General features: G+C 35.7%; 5 protein-coding genes across 10 annotated transcripts; 2 read left to right on the forward strand and 3 right to left on the reverse strand.

Moving 5' to 3' along the window:
- Positions 1–79: 79 nt before the first annotated feature.
- LOC111599997 (tubulin beta-1 chain) lies at positions 80–3,744 on the reverse strand. The gene is made up of 2 exons (XM_023315897.2): positions 3,572–3,744; positions 80–1,436 (listed from the first exon to the last, which is right to left on the reverse strand). Exons 1-2 carry the CDS (start codon positions 3,626–3,628, stop codon positions 150–152), a joined length of 1,344 nt encoding a protein of 447 aa, XP_023171665.1. The 5' UTR covers positions 3,629–3,744; the 3' UTR covers positions 80–149.
- A 1,393-nt stretch (positions 3,745–5,137) lies between these two features.
- On the reverse strand, positions 5,138–9,423 carry LOC111600151 (transcription elongation factor SPT5). The gene is made up of 12 exons (XM_023316141.2): positions 9,262–9,423; positions 8,788–9,180; positions 8,597–8,721; positions 8,404–8,541; positions 7,886–8,336; positions 7,586–7,823; positions 7,351–7,523; positions 7,033–7,286; positions 6,779–6,974; positions 6,389–6,704; positions 5,914–6,321; positions 5,138–5,856 (listed from the first exon to the last, which is right to left on the reverse strand). The coding sequence occupies exons 2-12, from the start codon at positions 9,169–9,171 to the stop codon at positions 5,288–5,290; spliced, it is 3,252 nt and encodes a 1,083-aa protein (XP_023171909.2). The 5' UTR covers positions 9,172–9,180; positions 9,262–9,423; the 3' UTR covers positions 5,138–5,287.
- A 473-nt stretch (positions 9,424–9,896) lies between these two features.
- On the forward strand, positions 9,897–16,601 carry LOC111600150 (focal adhesion kinase 1). 5 transcript variants are annotated; one of them, XM_023316136.2, is made up of 20 exons: positions 9,897–9,960; positions 10,449–10,551; positions 10,615–10,802; positions 10,862–11,116; positions 11,179–11,453; positions 11,518–11,627; positions 11,690–11,907; positions 11,966–12,200; positions 12,268–12,507; positions 12,623–12,755; positions 12,814–12,946; positions 13,007–13,070; positions 13,135–13,215; positions 13,281–13,485; positions 13,545–13,684; positions 13,746–14,815; positions 14,984–15,073; positions 15,127–15,572; positions 15,637–15,747; positions 15,813–16,601. In XM_023316136.2, exons 2-20 carry the CDS (start codon positions 10,497–10,499, stop codon positions 16,261–16,263), a joined length of 4,500 nt encoding a protein of 1,499 aa, XP_023171904.2. In that variant the 5' UTR covers positions 9,897–9,960; positions 10,449–10,496; the 3' UTR covers positions 16,264–16,601. The 5 variants fall into 5 exon arrangements, with proteins under 5 accessions (XP_023171904.2, XP_030081234.1, XP_030081236.1 ...); XM_030225374.1 differs by lacking the exon at positions 9,897–9,960 and having other exon boundaries at positions 10,314–10,551; XM_030225375.1 differs by lacking the exon at positions 9,897–9,960 and having other exon boundaries at positions 10,317–10,551; positions 13,746–13,894; positions 15,813–16,599.
- Positions 16,602–16,972: 371 nt separating this feature from the next.
- On the reverse strand, positions 16,973–24,148 carry LOC111600010 (calpain-A). Its single transcript, XM_023315913.2, has 13 exons — positions 24,063–24,148; positions 21,969–22,156; positions 20,749–20,925; positions 20,483–20,684; positions 20,272–20,392; positions 19,976–20,216; positions 19,279–19,908; positions 19,105–19,223; positions 18,182–18,224; positions 17,956–18,097; positions 17,694–17,897; positions 17,190–17,519; positions 16,973–17,128 (listed from the first exon to the last, which is right to left on the reverse strand). Exons 2-13 carry the CDS (start codon positions 22,140–22,142, stop codon positions 17,043–17,045), a joined length of 2,469 nt encoding a protein of 822 aa, XP_023171681.1. The 5' UTR covers positions 22,143–22,156; positions 24,063–24,148; the 3' UTR covers positions 16,973–17,042.
- A 629-nt stretch (positions 24,149–24,777) lies between these two features.
- LOC111600075 (protein 60A) lies at positions 24,778–26,364 on the forward strand. Of its 2 annotated transcripts, none has more exons than XM_023316012.2 (2): positions 24,778–24,849; positions 24,906–26,364. In XM_023316012.2, the coding sequence occupies exon 2, from the start codon at positions 24,971–24,973 to the stop codon at positions 26,282–26,284; it is 1,314 nt and encodes a 437-aa protein (XP_023171780.2). In that variant the 5' UTR covers positions 24,778–24,849; positions 24,906–24,970; the 3' UTR covers positions 26,285–26,364. The 2 variants fall into 2 exon arrangements, with proteins under 2 accessions (XP_023171780.2, XP_023171781.2); XM_023316013.2 differs by having other exon boundaries at positions 24,785–24,849; positions 24,911–26,364.
- The last annotated feature ends 59 nt before the right edge of the window (positions 26,365–26,423 follow it).

The following is a 26,423-nucleotide window of genomic DNA, read 5'->3' on the forward strand; positions in this document are numbered from 1 at the left end:
TAGCAACAGAAAAAAATAGAATAAATACATAAATTTAACAAAGTTTTTTTGTAAGAAGAAATCGTTTCGACTTTATTGGTTACGTTAAAAGAACAATCACTGCAAACTTAATTTTTGTTCTCATTTTACTTGACGCAACTTTCGAAAATTTAGTTCTCATCCACCTCAGCCTCTTGCTCTTCCTCGAATTCAGCATCCTCATCGGCGGTAGCCTCCTGGTATTGCTGATATTCGGAGACCAAATCATTCATGTTGCTCTCTGCCTCGGTGAACTCCATCTCATCCATACCCTCGCCAGTGTACCAATGCAAGAAAGCCTTGCGACGGAACATAGCAGTGAATTGCTCAGAGATACGCTTGAACAGCTCCTGGATGGCAGTCGAGTTTCCGATGAAAGTAGCAGACATTTTCAGACCACGGGGTGGGATGTCGCAGACAGCGGTCTTCACGTTGTTGGGGATCCATTCAACAAAGTATGAGCTGTTCTTGTTTTGGATGTTCAGCATCTGCTCGTCAACCTCCTTCATGGACATGCGTCCACGGAAGATGGCAGCGACGGTCAGATAGCGGCCGTGACGAGGATCGCAGGCAGCCATCATGTTCTTGGCATCGAACATCTGTTGTGTGAGCTCAGGCACTGTCAGCGCCCTGTATTGCTGAGAGCCTCGAGATGTAAGGGGTGCAAAGCCAGGCATGAAGAAATGCAGACGTGGGAATGGAACCATATTAACTGCAAGTTTGCGGAGATCAGCATTCAGTTGGCCAGGGAAGCGAAGGCAAGTTGTTACGCCAGACATTGTCAAAGAGACCAGATGGTTCAAGTCACCATAGGTTGGGGTTGTCAGCTTAAGGGTACGGAAGCAGATATCGTAGAGCGCCTCGTTATCGATGCAGTAGGTCTCATCTGTGTTTTCGACCAACTGGTGAACCGAAAGAGTAGCGTTGTAGGGCTCAACAACGGTGTCCGATACCTTTGGCGAGGGCACCACTGAGTATGTGTTCATGATTCTATCGGGATATTCCTCTCGGATCTTGGAGATCAACAAGGTACCCATGCCGGAACCGGTACCGCCTCCAAGCGAGTGTGTAAGCTGGAAGCCTTGCAGGCAATCGCACGATTCAGCCTCTTTACGGACAACATCAAGCACTGAATCGACGAGCTCAGCGCCCTCTGTGTAATGACCCTTGGCCCAGTTGTTACCGGCACCAGATTGACCGAAAACAAAGTTGTCGGGTCTGAAAATCTGGCCGAAAGGACCCGATCGAACTGAGTCCATGGTGCCAGGCTCCAAATCAACGAGAACAGCGCGAGGCACATATTTGCCACCGGACGCCTCATTGTAGTATACATTGATACGCTCTAATTGTAGGTCGCTGTCGCCATGGTAAGCGCCGGTTGCGTCAATGCCATGCTCATCGGAAATAATTTCCCAGAACTGAAAGGAAGGTAAAAAATAGTTTATTTAATTTAAAATTGTATATCATAAATTAATATTATTTATTTTATATAAATATATACCCCAGTCCTTTTATAGTATCTAAATCAACTTCAAATAATTGTTTCTATAACTCTATTTTTCTGGCCGAACAGATGTTCATTGAACTTTGTATCCATTAAAGGGCACTAATAATAGAAAGCTGTATTTAGACAGAGAGTCAATAAATAAATATTTTATCAGACTTATGGTGGGCTTAAACAGACAACGGAAACATCGTCATCATCGTTGCTGGAACGCTTGTGTGGGTTGATCATAACACCAGCTGTCCACCTTAACTGTCTTCGGCTTTTCCGTATATGTATGTAGGCTGCGCGCTGCGCACTCCCCACGCACAAGCGAGCAATAGTCATAGTCAGCAGACATGCGCCTACCTCAAATTTAAGCGACAATCTCTACACTTATTCACATAAATACATATATGTACGTGTATGCTCGCAAGCTTACATCATCGGCGGCGGCAACAACATCAGCCCAGCCCACACACTAGAGAGAAAAAGCGATTGGCGTAAGCCGAGGCCAAGCTCTGTATAGTGCATCAATTTAGTTCGTCTGATATGCCATATGGCGTTAGAAATGTACTTTTTGAGCAGATTACGTCATTTTCAAGCCCAACTTTTGGCTTGTTTATTTGTAGTAAACAATAAAAACACCTCACCTCAAAAAAGATAAGTAAAATTAAGGGAATAAACAAATACAGTTGCTATGATGACCAAAATTACCCTCAAAACAGCAACTTAATTGTGACTGCGCCTACGACAAATACATATATGCATACCTATATAGAAGGTAAATAACGTAAGAAAATATAAAATAGTTGCAGCTGCTGCAAAGGGGGTAGTTTTCTATGTATTCCCGAGGACAACAATGGCTGTATTGATTCTCCGAAAGGACGTCGATGACGAAGCCAGTTCGCAATGGGTTTGCCGGTAACCTCTTATACGCATGTGCATGAAAAATGGCAACACCGCCTTGGGTGTGTCATATGGATATATATATAGACATATATACAAAAATGTAAATGCATATACATGTATGTAATAGAGCACATCGTCGTTTTACAATATTTGTATAATAATAATTACTGTACGATTACGGGATTGAGGAATGCTACTTGTTCTTAACAAGCAAACAAACAATGCAAGTAATTATTTGTATATACAATTATTTATATATCTGTATGTATGAAAATTTGTGCATTTAAGTAATTAATAAAAACAGCAACTTCTTTTATGCCGATTTACATATATACACTTAATACATGCGGCCACACAGATGTGAACGTTTATGCATATACAATCATCTATACGTGTGTGTATATACTTTGTCATTGCGAACCGGTCGACAACCGGTTCAGCCATTTTAGGTAAAAATGACGTCATATTTTCTCTTCACAAAACTCCAGAAGGCAAAACCATATGAACAGAAAAAACACGAACTACATGAATACTATATGTTAATCTAGCATAGTCAAGAAACATTTGATTGATCGACTAAAAAATATACCTTTCACCAATTACAATCACCCATACATACAAATACTTTTTCTTAGATGCATATGTATGTATGTTTGTATATACCATACCATCTAAAGCTACTTTCTCATTGAAAGAAAAAAACTAGAGCTTTGAAGAAAATATGAGTCATTTACACATATAGAAATATGTGTATATGGAAACATGTATACATACATATGTGTACTAAATGTAAAAATAATAGTAAGCGCTACGTTTAGGCGATCAAAGTTAATAACATGAAGACACGCCCCAAGCCTAATAGATATAAATCTGAATTCTATATACATAATTGTGTATACACATACATATTTACATACACAGACACTGAAAAGCCGAAAGAGCCTGTTTATTTGTATATGCATATGTATGCATGAAATTATTTCTTTTTTATATACATGCATAAGTAATTATGTGATATACAAACTTATGCTCTGATGCCGGTGGCCTCAATAATTTTTGCCACATGGCAGCGCAAAAATGACGCCATGTTGACTGGTAACTGTACTTTATTCTTATTTTAAACTCAATTAAGGCAATTCTCAAATGTTTAGTACATACCTTGGCTCCGATTTGGTTGCCGCACTGACCAGCTTGGATGTGTACAATTTCCCTCATTTTCTTTTTGTGTATATAAAATTGTAGACTTTTAACTTAAAAGATATTTCCTGCTTGTATTCACAAACACACTTCTGCCCGCTTCACTTGACGAATACTGTCTGAGTTGTTCTCCGAAATCGCCGGTATAATATAACGTTGAAAGCAAGTGTGACCAGAATACGCAAACGAAAAATACCACCAACATAGAATACAAGAGAAGAAAGGTTACGCTCTGCATGCTCGACTACATCATATATGCAAGAAATTAAGACATATATATTTATATTTTAATAATACTTTGGAATAAATTCTGAACCTAACTCTTGTAATTTAAAGTATATAAACGTACTCAGAATATTAAAAATATGTATATGTAAATATAAAAATTCAAAATATTCTTAAACTGAAATGCTATTAGCTCTCTATCTATATTTTACCTACTCTCCCTCACGTTTTCTCTCATTTACTCTCTCTCATTCTTGGAGTGGTAAAAATAAAACAATATTTTTTTGCAGTTTCTAGAAATAACCCGAAGTCACGAAGGAAGCGAAAATATAAATGCATTTTTCTGCTTTGACTAGAATAACCCCTGAGCGACCCCAAATAATATCCTGCCATGTTCCTTATAATTTGCAAGGTTAAAAAGCATGATTGAAAAATCGATAAAGGATAAGTTTTTGTTAATCGTTTATTTATGTTTTTAAGAGCCTTCGATTATGTGTCACCAGAAGGCAGAAGAAGAGAGCAGGAGCAAGAGAGAGAGGGGGTGAGAGCGACAGAAGAAAAGTGTGAGATGGGAAAGGGAGATCGTCGCATTCATTAGCACATGAGGGTGTACCCAGGCAAGGCAATTTCTATTCCACCTGATTTTGTTAAAAAGCGCGGAAATGGAAATATTTTTTTTTTCAGTCTCCAGTACTCCCCTTTTAATTTTAGTTTGAACTTTTATAATGTAAAAAACCACACCCCCCTTATCCACCCCTCAATAAATTTCAGGCAACGCCCTTACACATATGTATATAGGAGCGTTCCACGCCAATTTTGACCTTAATTTTCCTTTTTTAGGGTATAAAAAAGAAATGTTACCAAGAATTGATTTTTCCCATAGAACCCAAAGCTTGAAACATATATATGAATCGTTTTCATATATGTATGTCTAAGAATATAAGGAAAGTATTATTTTTATGGCTCGAAAATACATAAATCGATTATAATATCGATTTTAATTTATTAATGGAGGACAATTTTATCATGCCAGCTTTAATATATTGTGCCTTGGGATTTAATAACTCAAGGCAAGAAGCTTTGAAATATATACTGTATTCCGATTTTGTTTGCCTGCATATCGACAATCGAAAGGTCGATTTATAGATGAGTTCAACAGTAATACCACAGCTAAACTTTATGAATGCTATACCAGTGGGTATGATATCATTTGCTTGACTATCAGTGGGCGTAGAATCAAGGTGATAACGAATTCTGTCGAGAAGTTTGTTATGTTATATAGAAAAAGTAATCAAATTATAAGCACACGATTCCCATAGCTTCTGTGCCTGTCGTTGTTATATTCAAAAGGTTGACAGCGAATAGATTTATTACATATATATATCATATATTATACAAAAGAACAGGATTATCTTTTGTTACGTCAAAACATGGTAAGTAGTATTTGTTTACCTAATCAATAGACTTCATCTTGCATAAATGATTAACTGGTAACATTTTCACCTCGTCGTTTATCTTACAGACGAGAATATCTCCCTCCTGTTTGGACAACACTTTGCCAACAGATTCTCTTTCTTCTCCATATATGACCTTGAATTCATCACCGCTATTGGGTGGCACAGGTGCCAAGTGCTCACTAACAATGGAGACGCTGCGATCTTCTTGGCGAAGAAATACAGAGCAAACACCATTTGAAACTGTGCGAATAATTCCAGTTTGGCCAACGAGATCTGTGTCATCGTGCGTATGAATCCGAACTTCAATGTCCGTTGTACACCAGTCGCCCATCGTCGAGTCAAGGCTGGCTCCAGGCGTTTGTGGATTGTAAGGAGATTGTGGCACACCACCGGGAGTGTTCGGTGAATAGGTCGATGGTGATGGTGTATTCATATAACCAACAGGATAAGGAGACGGCGCTGGACTAGGACTCGGATTAAACGGACTGTAGCTTCTATCCGAACCATAAAGTGTACCAGGCGTTTGTGGAGCAAATTGTGACGACATTTGATAGCCCGGAGTACCTAAAGAACATAAATATTTAGTATTTATAATACGAAAGTATAATATTAGTACAGTACTTGGATTGTAGCCTGGGCTTGGACTTGGCTCCTCCAACGAATAATCAAAGTCTGTGTTACGAGCTGGTGTCGTATTTGCAGTCGGATCCCAAGCACCATGACGTGGTGTCATGCTGCCATCATGAGACGGCGTCATCGTACCGTAAGGTGTACGAGTATCTGTATCCCAATTGGGTGTTTGACTGCCAACCAATGGAGTCTTTGAGCCTGCAGCAGTATAACTGGGTGTTTGTGCTCCGTAACCGGGTGTACGAGCTGGTGTGCGACCATAGGTGGAAACACTGCCTTCTTTACCAGGCTCACCAACAATAACAATGTGATTGCGATCCACGGAAATTGTCTGGCACGAGGTGTGCAATTCGACACGAGCTGTGCTTTCAGTTGCATCTTTGACAATTCCAACCGCACCTAGATTAACAAACAATATAAAATTTAAAATATACATAATCTTAGACGTATTCATTGATAAGAATACCTTTGTATGGACCACCACAGATTTTGATAGTTTTTCCTAAAAGCTCTCGATCGCGCGTAACTCGGAAACCGCCTCGTCCGCCCCGTGAGCCACCACGTGCGCCACGACCACCAGACGGATGCATTGGTGATTGAATTCGTGGCGACATGAATCCCAATCCTCCAAGCGTGTTAGGATTGCTTACATTAGACTTGCTTCCACCAGCGAGCTGCAAATGACGCGTCTTGCACACAAAAATACCTCCGTTTTCGGTGTACATACGGCAATGGAGAAAAGCCAAACTTCGATACAAATGCTTTATTTCTCCAGAACGTCCCTATTTGGATAGAAATAAGCGTTAAGAGTTAATAAATATAATTTATAAAAGTAAAGATAATAATATTTGCTTACGGCATGTGGACCCTCCATAACTTTAACGATATCGCGACGGCGTATCTGATTTTGATCCGCATCCAGGGCGACAGTATTCTGATTTTCACGACGTTTGTGCAAAGCCGTTGGTTTGCATTCAATGCACTTTCCATTCATGCCCAAGACATGAAAATTCTCTCGTTCTAGACGGACTATGACACCAACATTTTGTGAGCTGGGGAATTGTTTATATTTAGTTAAATGAAATAACTTATTAAATAAAACCAACTCACTCAAGCTGCACCAGATCACCCCATTGAAACTGGCCAAGACAATCAACTCCAGTAGCTACATCTGAGCAGAGCTGCAAGTCACGTGGCAAAACCTCAAGCTCATGGTTGGTTAAATCAGAAACAAGCACAACTCGCGATGGTTCTACGCGTATAATTAGACCAGTTTCACCCTCATAGCGTCCGGCCAACACTCTTGCATGATCACCCGTTTTAAAGTATTTGCGTAACTCGCTTGCTTTAAAAATAAGTGGATCCTGCACATAAAAAATATTTAATAAAATACATGATATAAAAAATAATTAACCTCATGTTCGTCACCTTTAAATCTTGATGTTTTGGCATAACTGTAATCATTGTGCCATCGATAGCAACAATCTTTGCCTGTAAGTTCTCCAAATCACCAACGCAAACTTCAACATTATCGCCCATTGAGAAGGAATGGGCAGCAGTTGGATCATCTTTAACGTTAGCCATAATTTCCAGGTTAACTTCTGTAGAGTACATAATACACGTTTATATATGCAATTCATACCGTAAGAATAGATTAAGTTACCCTCGGGTGCCTCTTCAAAACGCTCCAGTTCGGCCAGAGTGGGCTTTACACCCTCGGACAGAATTGCCGACATAGTAAAATTTTTATAAAGAAAACCTTTACGCGAATAGCGATTGCCTTCAAAAAGCAAAAAATCACCGTCTGAATGAACTTCACCGCCAATGGCCCTTACAGCCTCTGGATCAAAGGGTTTTGCTGGTGGTCTACGCTTCTTCTTACGCTTGCCATCGTCACTTTCCTGAAATAGTTTTTTTTAAATAACCAAATAATGATATAAACGCAGTAAAGTAAATATCTTACCGTTGCTGTGGTTCTTAATGCTCCTCGCAATCTAGTGTAGTCGATACGAGGAAGAAGTTTAAGATGTACTTGATTTTGTGCCAAATCAACATAGTCTACTTGGGCAATGTCATCTTTGTAAAGGCCACGCTTCAAACGCACCCACTGTTTAACTTTAAGTCCCACTTGCTCTTTAACTACTTTAAGAACATCTGTCATTTCCTTAATTGGCACCATTTCCTGTTTCCATTTTCCCATCCGAAGATTTCCGACATTATCAATAGCCGTTTTAACATGCGTTTGCTTATAGGATTCCAAATAAATATATCCTTTCACACCTTCAGGTGCGATAATCGACTTGATTTGCAATGGATCATCAGTATTTAGATAAGTTAAGAACTTTCTCATCAAGAGCAATGCCGTAGCTTTCTCTTCTCCAATGCGACATTTTACCATCCACAAATTAGGATCTCTGAATGAAGAATTCATTTGAGTTTCAAACTATGTAATTACAAATTAATAGTATATTATTAACTTACTTGATGCCTGGCAAAAGAGTTTGTTGAGTGATCTCGTCAGACATTTCCTCGCCTCCATCGCCAAAATGACGCTTTACCATTGATTCATCAGCATATTTCTTTCTTAGATACTCCTCAATTTCGTCTTCTTTTTGTGTACTATTTAATTTTGTATTAAAATATGCGCATTTATGAGTTCTATAAGAAAACTTACTCCCACAAATTAGTACCTCTGCGTCTGATTTCAATGTCTCTGGCTGTTGGGCCCAACTCATCAATTTCATTGCCAACAATACCAATTTCATTGGCACCTTCCTCCCATTCATCGTCTTCATCAACCTAAATTTTATACATTAATATAAATTACTATCGAATTTAGCGAATGTTTTATCATTTGTAATCCACCTCGTCATCCACTTCAGCTTCGTCAATAATAAAGCCACCAAAGCGCTCCTTTTTCTTTTTCTTTCGTGGATGATCATCTTCATTCTCTTCCTCTTCGTATTCTTCAGAATCTATCTCTTCACCTTGTTGATCTTCGTCGTCGGAATCTTCGGTTTTGCGACGATGTCCACGTCCGCCTTGGGGCTGTGGAGAATCGGATCCGGAGCCCGAATGGGCTGATTGAGAACGCGAGCGAGACGATCTGGATCTGGATCTAGATCTCGACATAGACCTCGACCTTGAGCGTAAGCCAGATTTGGATCTAACACTTTGTTGCGACTTGTTGGATATGGATCCATCGTCCGATCCACTATCCGACATATTGCTCACTTCGGAGTCCGACATTTTTTCACACTGTAAACGTGTACAAAAACACGCGCTATGTTAGTACACATAAACGAATACACTCACAGGCTTGTTAATAGCTACACTTACCTATATGTTAAAATTTAAGCTATTTATTGGCCATACATCAGTTCAATGTAGAAATAAACGTAATTCTTGCACAGAAATTTAATAGGGTTGCTATTATATCGACGCTTAGTTATGGACAATGTAAAAAATACATTGAAAATAGAAAGGCTGTCTTCATGTGAAGTTATCGATTGTTCAAAAGCAAGTATGATATCGATGCTTTTACATTTTTTTTACTTATCGACGTTTTTAATTTTGAATTTGGTGTTCACATCATTTTAATCATTTTATCATTTTAATCATTTTATCATTTAATCATTTAATAATAATATTATTTTGCGCTTCTGTGAAGTAAATAACCAACTTTGTTGTGTAACCTTTATAGCCCAATACCAATGTTGCCATGTATCAAGCATAAACATACAGATGATGTGTTTCAACTATGTAGAGTATGGTTGTAAAAATTGATAATAGATAATATAATGCTAACAAAATCCTAAAGGAATGTTGGGTTATTGGCAATAATACTTAAATCTATGTCCTATACACATTAAAATTGAAACTTAACACTTAATATAACATGTAATGTAACAACAATTTGTGACGTCACTTTTATTATCTTCCACTTTTGTGCGAATGACAGTCCAGACCATATACAGCAGATGACACTCCTATGAATAGAAATATTAAAAAGAGAAGAAGAAGAACGTGTGTGGGGAAGTAATACCTGTTTTTATATTTCACAAATATTAAATAACTAAATACTTCTGACAATTTATCTAACGATAAATCGGCTCACTATGTTTGCAAATCGAATACGTATATAGATGAGTTAATTAACAAATAAGGCACAAATTTAATGTGCGAGTATATATGCATATTAGAGTTTTATATATGTGCATGTATGTATGTTTGTATGTGTGTACATAGAAATTAATACAAGACATACGCATATATTATTTCGAGAGATTCGACTTTCGGATCAATCAACCGCAGTGCAATATACAGATTATTAAATTTCAAATTCATATTCTAGATTTGTGTATTCATTTACAATACAATTAAACCACACAAATTCCTTGCACTATATTCTAATAAAAGAAAATTACGTTTTAGAACATGCATTGACTTGATTTCAAACGATGTCTGCATTAAACATACATACGTACATAAATAATTTAAGTCTGGATTGCATAAATTATATATAGGTGGTGAATTTTTGAATAAAATCGCCTACAGTGCGGTATATTTGGAACATGAACACCGCAGAGCGCAAGAACCAAAGCAATCAGCCACATAAGAACAATGAGTGTAAGTAAATATTTAATACATCTGTAAACATAAAGTAAATAATGTGTTTTTGTTTTATTTTAGCCCATTCTGAAGATTATGTTCTTCATGTACATATGCCAAACAAGAGTTTTAAATCGATAGTCTTCAATAAAGATGAAACTGTTTTCCACATTATCCGAAAAACTGTCGAAGAGTTTGGTAAGGATGGACAACCACCACCCAGCATTCAGAGATATGCATGTCGAATGTTGAATGTTATAACCAAAGAAGTAGGTCTAACGGGCTGCCATTGGAATTATTTTACTAAAGCTATATAAATATTTATCAGGTACTATGGTTAGCAAGAACAACGTCAATGGATAAGGTTTTGTCTCACATTCTGTCACCTGGTTGCTCGAATGTTGATTGTCCAAACAATGATCCTATGAAAGCTGAGCTTGCTGAAAGCAAAGATACTCATCAAGGCCGAAGATCTGTTACCACAGGAGTGTGGCGTGTCGAGTTGCGCGTGCGATATGTGCCGCATAAGATTCAAGATTTATTCGACGAAGATAAAACTACTTGTTTCTATTTTTTCGATCAGGTAATATAACAAAAATCTTCGTCGATCAAATTTAATTGAGAATGCATTCTTTGTTTTTTTAGGTCAAAGACGATTATATTCAATCGAATATAACTAGCGTTGATGCCGATGTTGCAGTTCAACTATGCTGTTTGGGTATAAGGCATTACTTCAAGAACATAACGTTGAAGGCGCCAGATAAAAAGCAACATATTGATTATATTGAAAAGGAAATTGGATTTAAATGTTTTATTCCGCAATCTGTGATAAGCACAACAAAGCCAAAGAATCTGAAGAAGATGATACAGGTCGGATACAAAAAGGTCTACAATTATAATGACATTGAATACTTGACAAAGTATGTATTCGTGTGAACTCTGATTATATAATAATTGTTTTAATCAAATACATTTTCTTACCAGGTTTTTCGATCTTCTGAAAAACTTTTTTATAACCGACTTCGAACAATTTTCGGTCACCTTGAGCTCAGCTTGGAATATATCTGGAATTCTGCATGTTGGTCCACATATTGGTAAAAACTTATGATTTCTTTAACTTACGTTTATATTTGATCGATTTATATGTGCGTTTCAGGAATCTCTTATCAAACACATCCTCAGGCAAGCTTAAGGAATGTTGCGCAATTCAAAGATGTTGTTGCTATTAAAACCTGCGCTCTTCCAAAGGAAAAATCATCTAATGACCTCGAGTTACAAAATTTGAAATGCAATTGTCAAAAGATCAAAACTCAAATTAAAATTTCTGCATCAAATATTGCGGAAGATTTGATCATAACTTGCAATGGAGTTAATGTAAATTTAACAATTAATATATTTAAAATTGTTATAATAATTATGCATCCCTTTTTAGACCGCTGAAAGTATTGCCGATCTAATTGATGGATACTGCAGGCTATTATCGAGAGATTTAGGATTTACAGTTTGGGAACGTGAAACGAACGTTGTCAAAAGTTCAACGAAGTCATCAAACGCTGTGCAAGACGACCTTGATTCGTCATCCCCCACTAAAAGTAAGCCCATGCTTACGGATGATTACGCTGAAATTGGTTTGTTGGAAGGAGAGGGTGATTACTCCACGCCCACAGGTACGTCATAGACTCAAATAAATGCGCCTGATCCTACTAAAGCCGTTCTGTGTTACTCCATTATTAGTACGCAATTATGAACTGGATAGATCTCAAATAGTTCTCAGCGCTAAGATTGGTGTGGGCCAGTTTGGAGACGTCTATGTTGGTACATATACAGTTCCAATATCAGCTAAAGCTAAGAATAAAAGACCCGAAGGTGCTCTAAATAATAGCGATGCCAAATATACTGTAATGCAAGTTGCTGTAAAGACATGTAAAGCAAATGAAGATCCAGAAAAGACGGAAAACTTTCTTGCCGAGGCGTGTAAGTTAACTGGTTTTTGATAATACTTACATAAGTTTGTTGTATATATATATTTAAGTTATCTGTGTAATACTGTACTAATATCATAATATGCTTTGCTGACTATTAATTTCAGACATAATGCAGAAGTTCCATCATCCCCACATTATTCGGTTGATTGGAATTTGCAGTATTATGCCGATTTGGATTGTAATGGAATTAGCTCAGCTAGGTGAATTGCGTGCGTACTTAAAAGCGAACAGTGAGAGGTAAGAGGCGAATTATAATTTTGCAAAATTGTAATATTTATAAATGTTTCATTGCAAGGTTAACTCATGGCACTTTGCTACAATATTGCTATCAGTTGTCAACGGCGCTTAGCTATTTGGAATCAAAGAAATTCGTTCATCGAGATATTGCAGCCAGAAACGTTCTGGTGAGCAGTCCAACGTGTGTTAAGGTACGTAGCGCAATTAAACTGGTAAAATATTTGTATTTAAAATATTTAAAATAATTCCAGCTGGCTGATTTTGGTTTATCAAGATGGGTTTCGGACCAGTCCTATTATCACTCAACACCTACAGGTTAGAAGTTCAAATATATATTAACATTTTTATTTGAAACGAGTTAATTAAATTAATATTACAGTTGCGCTGCCTATTAAATGGATGTCGCCTGAGTCAATCAATTTTCGAAGATTCACAACAGCTAGTGACGTATGGATGTTTGGTTAGTAAATAATATAATCAAATAGTAGAACTTCATTTACATGTATTTAATTTCTGTTTGTATAGGTGTTTGCATTTGGGAAATCCTTATGCTGGGCGTGAAACCGTTTCAAGGCGTTAAGAACAGTGATGTAATTACAAAGCTCGAAAATGGAGAGAGGCTTCCATTGCCACCCAACTGTCCACCCAGATTATACTCACTTATGTCTCAGTGTTGGGCATACGAACCGCTAAAAAGGCCAAATTTTAAACGGATAAAAGAAACTCTTGAGTATGTTTCAAAATATGTCAATGCTTTGATAGATATATTATTTATGATATACATTTTAGAGAAATTTTATCAGAAGACGATATGAACTCAACTGAGACGTTAAGGCGTGAGAATCGTCGGCTTGCAGGAGTTTCTTGGATTGGCACAGAAGACAGCGATATTCCACCATTAAAGCCATCTCGAACTGTAAATGATACTGGTAATATTTAACAACAGGCTTAATTATGTGATTATTTACTTATGTTTATTGTTGGTTTCAGATCTTCCCAACATATTGAATACTTCGGAGGAAAACAGAAGTGTAGCGCAAACCTATATTATTGCCCAAAATCCAGCAGTTCTAGCCAGATTAATGATGGAAAATCAGAAACGTGGCATTAATCCTGCAGCGTACACTACACCCGCCTCGGTATTTAACACTTTAGCAGTAGGCATAGATTCCAGTAAATCGAATCATTCGCTTAAAACTACTAAACTCCCCGCAGCGGAGCTATTAAAACTCGATCCTGTCGCTGATTCAAAACTTCAAAACAAATTTCCAACTAACAGCAACTCTTCTCACAACCTTTATCCATCTCCATCTGTCATAAGTTCATTTGACTCGACCCTCATGCCGTCATATTTACCCCCTACGCACATTAAGCCTCAGCAGGTGTCAGGATTTGTGTCAGAGAATTTGCCACTTAAAAATAACTTTATATTAAGTGCACCACATACGGATAATGACTTTCACGCGAATCAAATGCAGACTGACAGCAAATGTGGCAACCCAACAGCAAGAGTCGCAGGGTATAGTCTTTATGGAAGTCTGGAAAGGCATCAACCACAAATGGATAAGCCTATGCATTCAAAGGGCGGAAGTCTGGAGCGTCATCAATCATTGATGACAGCACAAAACTTAGTCTTTCACAAACCAGGCTCGAGTTATTCTGACCGTTCCAGAAGCATTGAACGCAAGAGTCACTTCAATGCTTATCGTCAACAAATGAAAACGTCAATTGAATGCGATTCTTTGCCCGAAGAAATCTATGACTTTGGCGGCGTTGGCCTAAAAACTTGTGTGTCTGTTAAACAGAAGAGCGATCCAGTGTCCTCATCACATGCATCGCCAATCAATTCTAGCCAAATAGGGCAAGATTACAATAGTACAGTGCAGGGTTTCGCCGGAACACAAAACATTTTATACACCGAAAATTTAACAAGCGACACACATGAAATTCCTGGAGAGCCACAATGGACGACGCATTCTTATCCACTTCAGGTTGAGCTCAAAAGCGATAATTTGGAAGGAGCAACTTGTATTCAAATGACTTCTGAAGTGGGAAATCAGGTTTGGTTGGACGAAGTATTATCCTGACACGTGATAACAAGACGTCTTTACCTATTTTGATTTCCTTTTTTTGGTTATATTATTTAATTAGTTCATTTTAAGTTATGCTTAAAAGAAGTAATTAACACCGATGCCATAATGAATAATATGAAAAATATTAATTTACAGACAATTCCTAATCCAATTGTGGATAAGCTCTGGCAACAACGAAAAGACAGTAACAGCGATGGTGAATGGCTGTATCAAGAGGAAATGGTGGTAAGTTAAATGTAAACAACAATTAGGCTATCCACTAAATTATGACTTTACAGAGAAAGCGATCTAGTCCAATTACATCGGGAGTTGATACAGAAGTTTTGGGAAAACATCGATCTTTCCAACCCGATTTATTATTTGAGGGGACAACGAGTTCTTCGGATGGTTTAAACTCCAAGACAAGGACAAAATTACCAAATACATTTTCACTCAAGTTAAATAACTCCCCATCTGATCACATGGTATCTCAGGCAGCAGAAGACATCTCGAAAGCGAGAAATAAGGATCATCGTGATTCTTTACGACCAATAAACCGAGCAAATGATGAAATTTACTGTGCTACAACCGCAGTTGTTAAATCAATTATGGTACTTTCACAAGGTGTAGAAAAGGCGCACATCGATGGTTACTTACATTTAGTCAAAAATGTGGGAGTGGAGCTAAGAAATCTTTTGAAATCGGTGGATAATATTTCTATATTATTCCCGGCCCAAGCGTTAAAGTAATTTACCATTATATGCCCCGATTCGAATGTATTATTTAAAGTTGTTCTTTTTCACTTACAGAGAAGTAGAGATGGCGCACAAAGTTCTCTCAAAAGACATGCAGGAGTTAGTGTCGGCAATGCGATTAGCACATCAATACAATGATACTACTTTAGATAATGAATACCGGAAGTAATTATACCAAATTTATAAGAGAAACTTTATTGTTACTATATATTATTTCGTTTTTTTTGCAGGAGTATGTTATCGGCAGCTCATATCTTGGCCATGGATGCGAAGAATCTTTTTGATGTTGTCGATTCAATAAGGAATCGATATCAAACTTTCGCAATCCCCAACAGAAAAGCGTCAAGTGGCTCATTAAATTGTGAAGCCGGCCAGTCGCCTGGCGATAACGGCTCTGCCTCATCATCCCTTTCTATTGGTGTCGAACCGATAAAGTGTATGGCTGACATAAGTTTATACGACAATGAAAACTTACACCAAAGCTACAACACACAACATTTACAGACAGCTGGCTGCAGTAGCAGCATTATTGATGGCAACAGTCAGGGCAGCTTACACATAGACCATGAAATTACTCATGACGGGCGCTCAAATGAGCCCTTAAAAATTATAGAAGACACATTAAATAATCCAGCCGAGCATATGTATTGCAACACTTCCACCGTACATGGCCACGCATAAATAAATAGATTGCTAATCCTATTACTACATATTAATATGTCTTGAATCTTAAGTCTACAGATAGTATATGCTAACATTCTGTGTATATAAGAAACCAAAATACGTATGTACATATGTTTTTTCACAAAAGCCGAATTCATCTCAAGAACTCATAACACACATAATACATAAATATTGCATGTTCATACAATATGACGAACACTCAACGTCGGCCGGCCGCAATGGAATGCATTATTAAATCGTCAAGTAGTCAAAAATACATTAAGGTACTAAATATGTTTATGTAACTCAAAAATTATTAATAAATAAATACGAAAATCATTCGACTAAAAGTTATCCTGTCTCGTATCGCCCTTCTGACGAAAGCACTATTGTTTACAACAATTACTTCTTGTATTAGGTGTATATAATACTTGATCATTAGTTAAGCCGTCCAAACTAGAACCATAAGAAAAATATTCTTCAGTTGAACACTTCAAGCAAAGAAATTAACAAAATACACTTATTTAATTTGACAATTTAATAAAAATAGTTGTAAAAGGTGAATAGCAAGAATCAAATGCAAGCATCCAAAATTACGTATTTGATTTAACTTTTGATTTAACGCTTTAATGAAATGAAGGCAATTTGAGATTAGACAAAGAGATTTAAACTTTACATTTTAAACTAAACATAGTATAAAACGACATTGTAAAATTTGTTTAACTGATTTTGATATATATAATAATGAGGAGCTTTGTATTTAAAGTAATATTTAAATAGATTTGCTGATAAATGTTCTATGAGTAAATTGTCTGTTCAATCCACTCTTCCAATGTAAATGTTGCAGTTTCGTTCTTTTCGGCGTCTCTTTCTTTGAATATTTCTGAAAATATGTGGATATGTTAGAAAGCCATTTACAGTATGTACATTTAATTTTAAATTACCAATATATGTTTTTATTTTCACTGCACACATGAGAAAATCATCAAATGCGATTTTTCCGTCTCTCGATCCATATCGATGACCCAATGCATTTAGAACACGATTGTTTAAGTGATAGCCCGCTGAGTTAAGCGCTTCGCGCAGCTGAAATCCTGAAATTCTGCCAGAATTCTCAGTGTCGTATGTCTTGAAAATAGCCTTCCATTTGGCAATATCCGAAAGCAAAGCCTCGAACTCCTCAAAGCCCAGTTTACCAGACTTATCTGCATCCAACATCGCCACCATTGAGCGGCAAACATCTTTGGAAAAGCCATGTGTCTCATCGACTATTGCTATAATTTAGAATAAGAAATTTATTAAATACTAGATGAATTACATTTTAAAACAGACTAATATTCTATATCCGGCATATATCCTATAGCAGGCAGATTAGCATTTAAATAATTTCTTCTCAGATTATATAGAAGTGTATTAGATTATTCATATATTATTATATTTATTATTACCTGTTGGACTCTCATCGATTAGCCTTTTATTAGACTGATCATTCCCGCTCAGCTGTTCCTCAAACGGAGTACCCTTAAGGAATGGTCCACATATTAAGGAAAGTATGCCGCAGGCATTGCCAGGCACTTCTTCCTGAGCTCCCGCCTGCGTTTCAAATGCATTAAAAGTTGACTGTCGGTTGAAGACAACAGCCTTTGGTAAATCTAAATAAGGAAAACATTGAACATTCGCTATAATATAATTGTTATTAACCAAACTGACCATCGCGCATCGAGTGATCTAAAATTCGTTTTAGCTCCATCCAATCCACTTCCATATCTTTGCCGGCAATGCTGTCAAATAATCTCCGCAATCCTTCCTTTTGTGGATCGACGGGCTTTGGTGTTGGAAAACCTGGTACTACCTTAAGTTTAAAAGATTTGATTTAGTTTATTATCTTATTATATACATATATTTATTTATTTTATATATATATTTATTGACTTACCTTATTCGAATCGTCGCCGTAACCAACGTGATCATCGTTTTCTCTATACAGAAGTGAAAAATTACATGATTGATGAGAATTGAAGAAAAATGATTTTCGAAATTATTATACATATTTTACAAAAGTATTTTACATTTTTAGGTAAAAAGTAAATCAATATAAATGACACCAAAAAAATTCATTGTTGATTGAAATTATTAAGTAAATTTATAAACGTACTCTAGAAGTATAAATCAAATTTGATCGATGCAAATGAAAAAGTTATATTACTAATTAAAACAATAAAGACAGACTTGTATTGCACAATTGATTTATTTGAAGGTTATTTACATTTGTAATCGAAGAATATATATAAAATACAAGAAACAATTGTAAGTTCTCAATGTCTTTTCAACAACTAGAGGATTTTTTGGATCATACTAATTTCTAATTTGAAAATCTGCTTTGTCATAAAACACTAAATATTTTAAATTAAAATAAACTGTTAGAGCTTATCAAATAAATACATAATATTTCTATATAGGTTAGCTGAGCATTAAGTGGACGGTTTAAAAGAGAGAAAAATGCATTAAAATAATACTCCAAATGCTTAGGAATTGCTTAACTTTTGATAGAAGTTGTTTAATATTGTTGCAGGAAACAATTAATACTTAAAAGTTTGCTATAGGCTTGGTTAGGAAAAGGGTTATTACTACATAGTTCGAGCTCATTCCAATAGTCATTAGACCCCATAACTATTTTCTCTACAACTTTACGATCGAACAATACACATGCATACAGATTATTAATTATATACATAATCACATACCCCGCACACCCCTTGCAAATTGCATTTCGCATAAAATAGACTGAATGGAAAATTAAATCTGCTGCCGAATTACATCTAATATACAAACTCTTCTTCATTTGCATTGTATACGCACTCCATATTATTTTTAGTTTCGGAGAAGACTCGAATGATGAACTCTCCTTCTTCGTTTGGATCAAAAGTTGAGGGCACAATAAGATAGTGACCCGGAGGTAGATTAAATCGAGCACATACCTAAAACAAAAGTTAAGTCATACTGGTAAATATTCATTCTTTACCTTCAACATACCTCTCGAGTGTTAATGAAGTGTGGCGACCGTCCAACTGAAGACTTGTACTTAAAGAAGTTAATGCCTTGTGGACGGTTTTCCAAGTCCCGATCGGTTAAACTATAAATAGCAAAACCAATTGTAAGGCATTCCATTCCCATATTGCGTTTAGATCTCCGATTCTTTTGCATTAGAGCAACAATAACTGTGCAGTTGCCCTCCTCGTCCTGCTCGTCGGGATCCACCAAGGTAATGATGTATTGAGGATTATGCCAAAATGTGTCTAAGAAATTTCTGCAGCCACCTGCTGTTACGCCAGGTGTCCATTCACCCTCGTACATTGACATCTCCCACTTGCGTTTACCGCTCTGATTGTCGTCAGCCGCCTTAGAGAAAGACTCTGGAGACAAATTGCACAGCTCAACGCGATCAAAATGAGTTAAGAAATCTTGGAATGTCATCCAAAATTCTCCATCTCTATCAAAGTTTAGGCCAATCTCCTGCTTCTGTTCCTCAGGTATATATCGCCATTCAGGTGAGCTATCGCTCCATGGACCATTCCATTCAGCTTCATTTCCCCAAGGGTTTCGCATGCGAATCATTGGGATCTTTCCTTGACGGTTTGGTGTCACTATATCAATGAGGCATACCTGCGGATATATACACACCAATAACTAAAGCACTAAATAAACTAAAAATAAATAATAAGTACAGAACCTTAGTAATAGAGTACGCATGTCCCCGAATCAATCCTTGTGGCGTTTCAGCTTCCAGCACATTAGGATCTGCTTCAATTGAGCAGCCCATCATGGAGTTACGTTCTGCCGCTTTCTGCAGTATACTAAACAGATTTGCTGGCGCCTCTTTAAGGTCAAACCATTCGCTGACACCTCCTGTGAAATCTTCCATTGCCTCGCATGTAGTGCCACCCTTAAGCGCCTCATACGATCCATGCAGTCTAAGTTAATATACATTAATATCATACAATGTCTTTATGATACATATATACATACTTGGCATATGCTTTCTCCAACAGTGCACTCCAGAACTCATTTTTCTCAGCCGAATGCATGTAGAGCAACTCTCCTCGGTACGTTGGCAAACGATCATCAATAATCACATCAACCCATTTACCTTATCGTATAAAGATAGTCAAATTATTGTTTTTAAATTTTTTATATGATCAAGAAATAAGATCAGATCAGCATTTCTTCAATGTATTACCGTATTGCCAAAACCGAAAATGAAATATTCCAGCATAGTTCTCTTGAAAACTCTGTTCAGGCGGTATTACTCGGAAGAACAAAGATGATTCATGTGTCAAATTGGCAGTAGCAGCCAACAGCCAGCAATCGCCCAGTTCGCCCTGTTGCACATCAAATCTGGAATATCCCTCCACAAAAAATTGCGGATTTTCAACGATTTCCTAGAATTACAAATAGTTAATCCATATTTTTTCACTTTATTTACTTTATTTAACTACAACTTACATGAGGACGCAACCATTCTATATAGCGATCTGGGCGACGCGAAAACATGAGCGACTCATTGCTAGCCGGAAACATTGGATCCTCAAACAGCGATCCACTCGTCAAGCAGCTATTCAATAGCGTTTCATAATCCTGCACCTCTGAATAGGGACCAAGATTCGATTGTGTTTCACCCAGCTAGAAAAGTATATTTAATTGTTAATAAGATCGCATTGGATGGTTTTTTTTTACAGATTTTGGTGATTTGTTTTTGCGGACAATTGAATGAGTTTATCTTTAAGCAACTGTCGAAATATATTCTTTTTATTTAAGAGAATATTACACTTAGAGATACATATATATTGTAAAATATCTTACACATTTTTACAATATACAAATTTATAAGATTGGAAAAAATTGATTATGATATAAATATTATTATTGAAGCTTAGTATATAGAAGTCATAATACTCTAAAATATCAACAAGAAAATAATGATAGCTTTAAGATTTGTTAGTAAAGTTACTGCAGACTTGTGACATTTACTAAAAATAATTATGCAGAGTATTATGCAGTCGTTGACACCCGTGGACATTATATATAATAATATATAATGTAGATATTGATATAAGCCGGTCAAGTTCTGCTCAGTTACACCAAACGCTAATCTGCTCAATGATTAAAATTTATAGACTAATTTAAGACTTTGTTAATATTCACATAGATAATTCAATTCTTTTTCCCATATACATTTAAACTAACCTATTAATAAATTTAAAAATGATTTTAATTCTTTTTTTATATATTATTTGACAGACTACATTTTAATACATATATATATATATATATATATATATATATATATATATATATATATATATATTTAAATCAAAAAGTGTTAAAGTGAAGCTTAGCTAATAAAAATGTTAACGAACTTAACCAATAAGTAATAACTTGTGTATTTAGACAACTTAAAGCTAAAACACTTGCAATAAAAAACACGAACAAACACACAAAAAGTATTTTAGACAATTTATTGGCCTTACTTACATTACCATAAAATATAGGTTCACTATTCAATGGTCGCTAAATTTTAAGGTTTATGGTTTTTTGACAGTTAATTGACAGAAATGTTAGAAGTGTATAAATGATATGAATGTATATGGGAGTATTATATAGTATATAGATATAGTAGATCATGCATTACGTTAGCAATTATTGTGATTACATTTATCACTTACCACGCGCATGTTCTTGATGCTTGGCAGGATACGCTTTGTCTCCGCTTCCTTTTTGACGAAGATTTCGTTTATCACGGAGCCAACGACTTCCTTGGCCGCGCCCATTGCTGCTTGGCCGGCGGCATTGAGAAACTCCTGCCCGGCCTGCTTAAAAAATCCTTTGAGTTCATCCATCCTGGAATGAGGACCTGCAAATCCAAGTACAAATGAATTTAGAGCAAAGGCATTTTGAAATAAAAAAGAAAATAATTGTGTATGAAAGTTTGATTTTATCATATAGTTTTACCCATATTTTCTTTAAATAACTATAATTCTAATGCCTTATAAATTCACTTGATCTTAATGTCAATTAAGTTCAATATGTGATACAGAGGAAATTTCCTAAAGAGCAGAACGTGTAGTAATTGGTTAAGTATTGCCTTAGCTCCAGCTAAGCAGTCTCAGTCTATAGCCTATATTATATACATATAGATATAGTGTTGGCTGTATAATATATATTGTTCTATGTAATCTTTAGCTTTGACTTGTTGACTGCTCTTGACGGCAGCACTCTCAATTATGTTCTGTCCATCCAAAACTTTTTCTATTATATATTTTCTTAGTGCTGTACCAAGCCTCTTATACATTTACTAATTTTGTTTAATAAATGAACAGCTTGGGACAGCAAAAGAGTTCTAAATTATCCCAAAGGTAATTGTGTCTGTATTATCTCAGAAACCTTACATATATATATTTGATTATTATATGAAGTCACGCAATGAGACTTACTTAATAGTCACACTCATTCTTAAAACATTGGCAACACAATGGAAAAATAATCTTTAATAAAAAAAAGGGCTTGGACCAGCATGTAAAAGACTAGTCACAATTATAGAGCAAATTAAATACCCTTGACATGTTTTTGTGGTGGAATACAAATATAAATATTTATATTTAGCTTACTAGAATCTAGCATTTGTTATCTTTGCAATTGTTTATAATATTCGGCGAATTCGAAAGATAACTGGTATTTCTTGTTTCTCTTTATTTTTTGTGTATTCTTGATAATTTGTAGAATTAATTATTTATGCAATATCTAAAGGAACTCGTTTTATGGTTATTGTTTACTTAAAAAAATTACAAAAATTTTGGTCATTTTTATTTTAATCAACATTAAATTATTAATATTTTTAAATATCAATTATCAATTTATAACATAATAATTCATTCAATTTTATAAATTACTATCGAATTTTTCCTTTTAAAATTTACCCAAAATAAAACATATATTTAACAAAAAGTAACATTTTATTCAAATTTTGAATAAATGAATACGTTAAATTATTTTTGTCTTCTATTATATCAGACATTCTTTCAAAAAATAACTGAATTTAAATAGCTGTTAGTCAAAGAGCCGTTACTCATTTAATATAAATACTATACAATCGCATAGCTTTAATATGCCTCCTCTTGCTGCTTGGCTAAACCACACGCAAAAATATATATTTTTCAATTCTTCATTCATATAAAAAACACTCATATATATATACATATACAATATAATGGTGACATCATATACATATCCATATACATCTAAACATATATGTATGTTTGCACGTGTGAAACAAATTTTGTTCATTTTAGAACCGTTGAGCATGAGAAACCTTTCTTGATCGACATACAAATGAACAGAATTATATCTTTAATTCGCTTTATTGGTTCATACCACTATATATGTATGTATGTACAAATATTTGTGTGTGTATGTGTGTAGGAATGTTGTTGTCATTTTTCTGAAATGAAAGTATCTCTAATACCACAATTCACATTTCTATGCAATGCCGCAAAACTGGTTTAATAACAAACTACGGAAATACGTATATATGCACTACATACACATATACAAAATATTTTTATACATAGTATCTAGTCAATAATTATATTACTAATCATCGAACATCTATTTATAATATATATAAATTTTATACACCACAGTATTTGTAATTAAATAAATCATTTCTGTTTGACACTTGTGGAATCTTTTCAACAACAAAATGCGTAAATATGTCAATATATATATTTAACAAAAAAAGAAAACACTATGTAACTACTCACTGAAATAAGATTCGCTATTATGCTTCCACTCAACGAACTGTTACTGACTCTTTCTCTTTCAGAATGAGCAGCCAACTATTTGAGTAGTTTACTGATGAGCAATCAGCTGACGTCTTAAATACTAAAAACTTATCGATATTATAAAATATTTTCACGATAACAATTTCTTTTGAATAAATTAAAAAATAATTCTTTAAGTCCAAAGCCACGTTTTTGCTACAAGCACTTGAATGCTTACAGGTATTTTAAAATATTTAGATGTAATAATTGAAAAAAAAAACACTGTTGAGTTTTGATGAAGCTGGTGCTACACACAGCTGTTTGAGTTAATGTAAAAGCGGGAAAATATTTTAAATTTAAATTTAAATTTTGTAACTGTGTACTATACAGTTGGTAAATTGGTGTATGCATAATACAAATTATTTAGATAGTTAACACTGCAATATTATATATTTATTTCGTAACTGAAACAGAAAATTACTAACGTTCAAATAATTGTTGATATAATTTTTTCCATAAATTAAATGCTTGGTACCGTTTTGTGAAATAAATTTGTTTAAATTAAGTGACTGATATTTTAAATTTATACAAATGTTATTTGAAACTGTGATACTGTAATATACAAAAATCACGGCTTACGAACGTTGAGATAAAAAGAGCTAGTTAACTAGTTCCGCAGGTGCAACACACTGGCGATCATGTTGGCTCTGCCAACTTATTTGGAAATAGCTAACAAAAAAATGCATCCATGGGATTAAGATACATACAACGAATCTAATACCAGTGTGTATGTATATTTAATGTACACATTAAAAACTATACTAATAGAAAAGATCACAATAGAACAGTCAAAGAAACAGTCTACTTTGCTGGCAGTTTAAAACAATCGACTTACTGTGTAAAACACGATGACACCATCAATTGGCGTTTTACAAACGCTTTTCGCCGTAATATTCATAATTTTTACTGCGCCTCAAGCCGAATCGACACAATCTGGCATATACGTCGATAATGGTAAAGATCAGACGGTAATGCAACGTGTACTAACTGACGATGACAAGCTGGATGTATCCTATGAAATATTGGAGTTCCTAGGAATAGCTGATCGTCCCATGCATCATCGTAGCCATGGGCTGTCTCTAAGAAAATCGGCACCGAAGTTTTTACTTGATGTTTATAATCGCATTACCGCTGAAGAAGGACTCAGTATTCAAAATAACAATGAACACAGTCGATCCAAGCGTGATCTAAATGAAAATGAAAAGAATTTTATAACAGATCTCGATAAACGTGCAATTGATGAAAGTGATATTATAATGACATTTTTAAATAAACGCAATCACAACGTCGAAGAGATGCGACACGAACATGGACGTCGTCTCTGGTTCGATGTCAGCAATATACCCAATGATAATTATCTAATGATGTCCGAATTGCGTATCTATCAGAATTCAAATGAAGGCAAATGGATGACGACTAATAAACAATTTACGGTTACCGTCTATATGATACGATCGAGCGGATCGTCTCAGAATACGTTGGAGCCGCTTTCCTCGGTAAACACAACGGGTGATTACGTTGGCTGGTTGGAGTTGAATGTCACAGAAGCTTTGCACGATTGGCGCATCAATTCGAATGAAAATCATGGCATTTATATCGGAGCACACGCTCTGAATAAGCCAGATCGTGAAATTAAATTGGATGATATTGGCTTGATACATCGCAAGATCAAGGTAGACGATGACAATCAACCGTTTATGATTGGATTTTTTAGGGGTCCCGAACTGATCAAGGCCACAGCCTCGCACAGCTCACAGAAGCGTACAAAACGCAGTACTTTACATCAGCGAAAGAAGAGCAAATCGGAGACGGTGAATCCGTTTGCAGAAAATATCGTCGAGAATACACGCAGCTGTCAGATGCAAACACTTTATATTGACTTCAAAGATCTGGGCTGGCACGATTGGATTATTGCACCAGATGGCTATGGCGCCTTCTACTGCAGCGGCGAATGTAATTTTCCACTTAATGCGCATATGAATGCGACGAATCATGCGATTGTTCAAACTCTGGTCCATCTCATCGAGCCGAAGCGAGTGCCCAAGCCCTGCTGTGCACCAACACGATTGGGCGCATTGCCTGTGCTCTATCACCTCAACGATGAGAATGTTAATTTGAAAAAGTATAGAAACATGATCGTTAAGTCCTGTGGGTGCCATTAAATATATCATTTTATATAGTTTGTAAATCTACATTACCATTTACATGTACTTCCATGAATAATCTCGAATAACTAATATCGAATATAAACCAAATGTATTATAAAAAGAATATAATATTTTGTATTGTATGAAGAAGAAA

Source organism: Drosophila hydei, unplaced genomic scaffold (genome assembly GCF_003285905.1).
Source record: "Drosophila hydei strain 15085-1641.00,03,60 unplaced genomic scaffold, DhydRS2 tig00008130-arrow-arrow-pilon, whole genome shotgun sequence".
NCBI classification, from domain to species: domain Eukaryota; kingdom Metazoa; phylum Arthropoda; class Insecta; order Diptera; family Drosophilidae; genus Drosophila; species Drosophila hydei.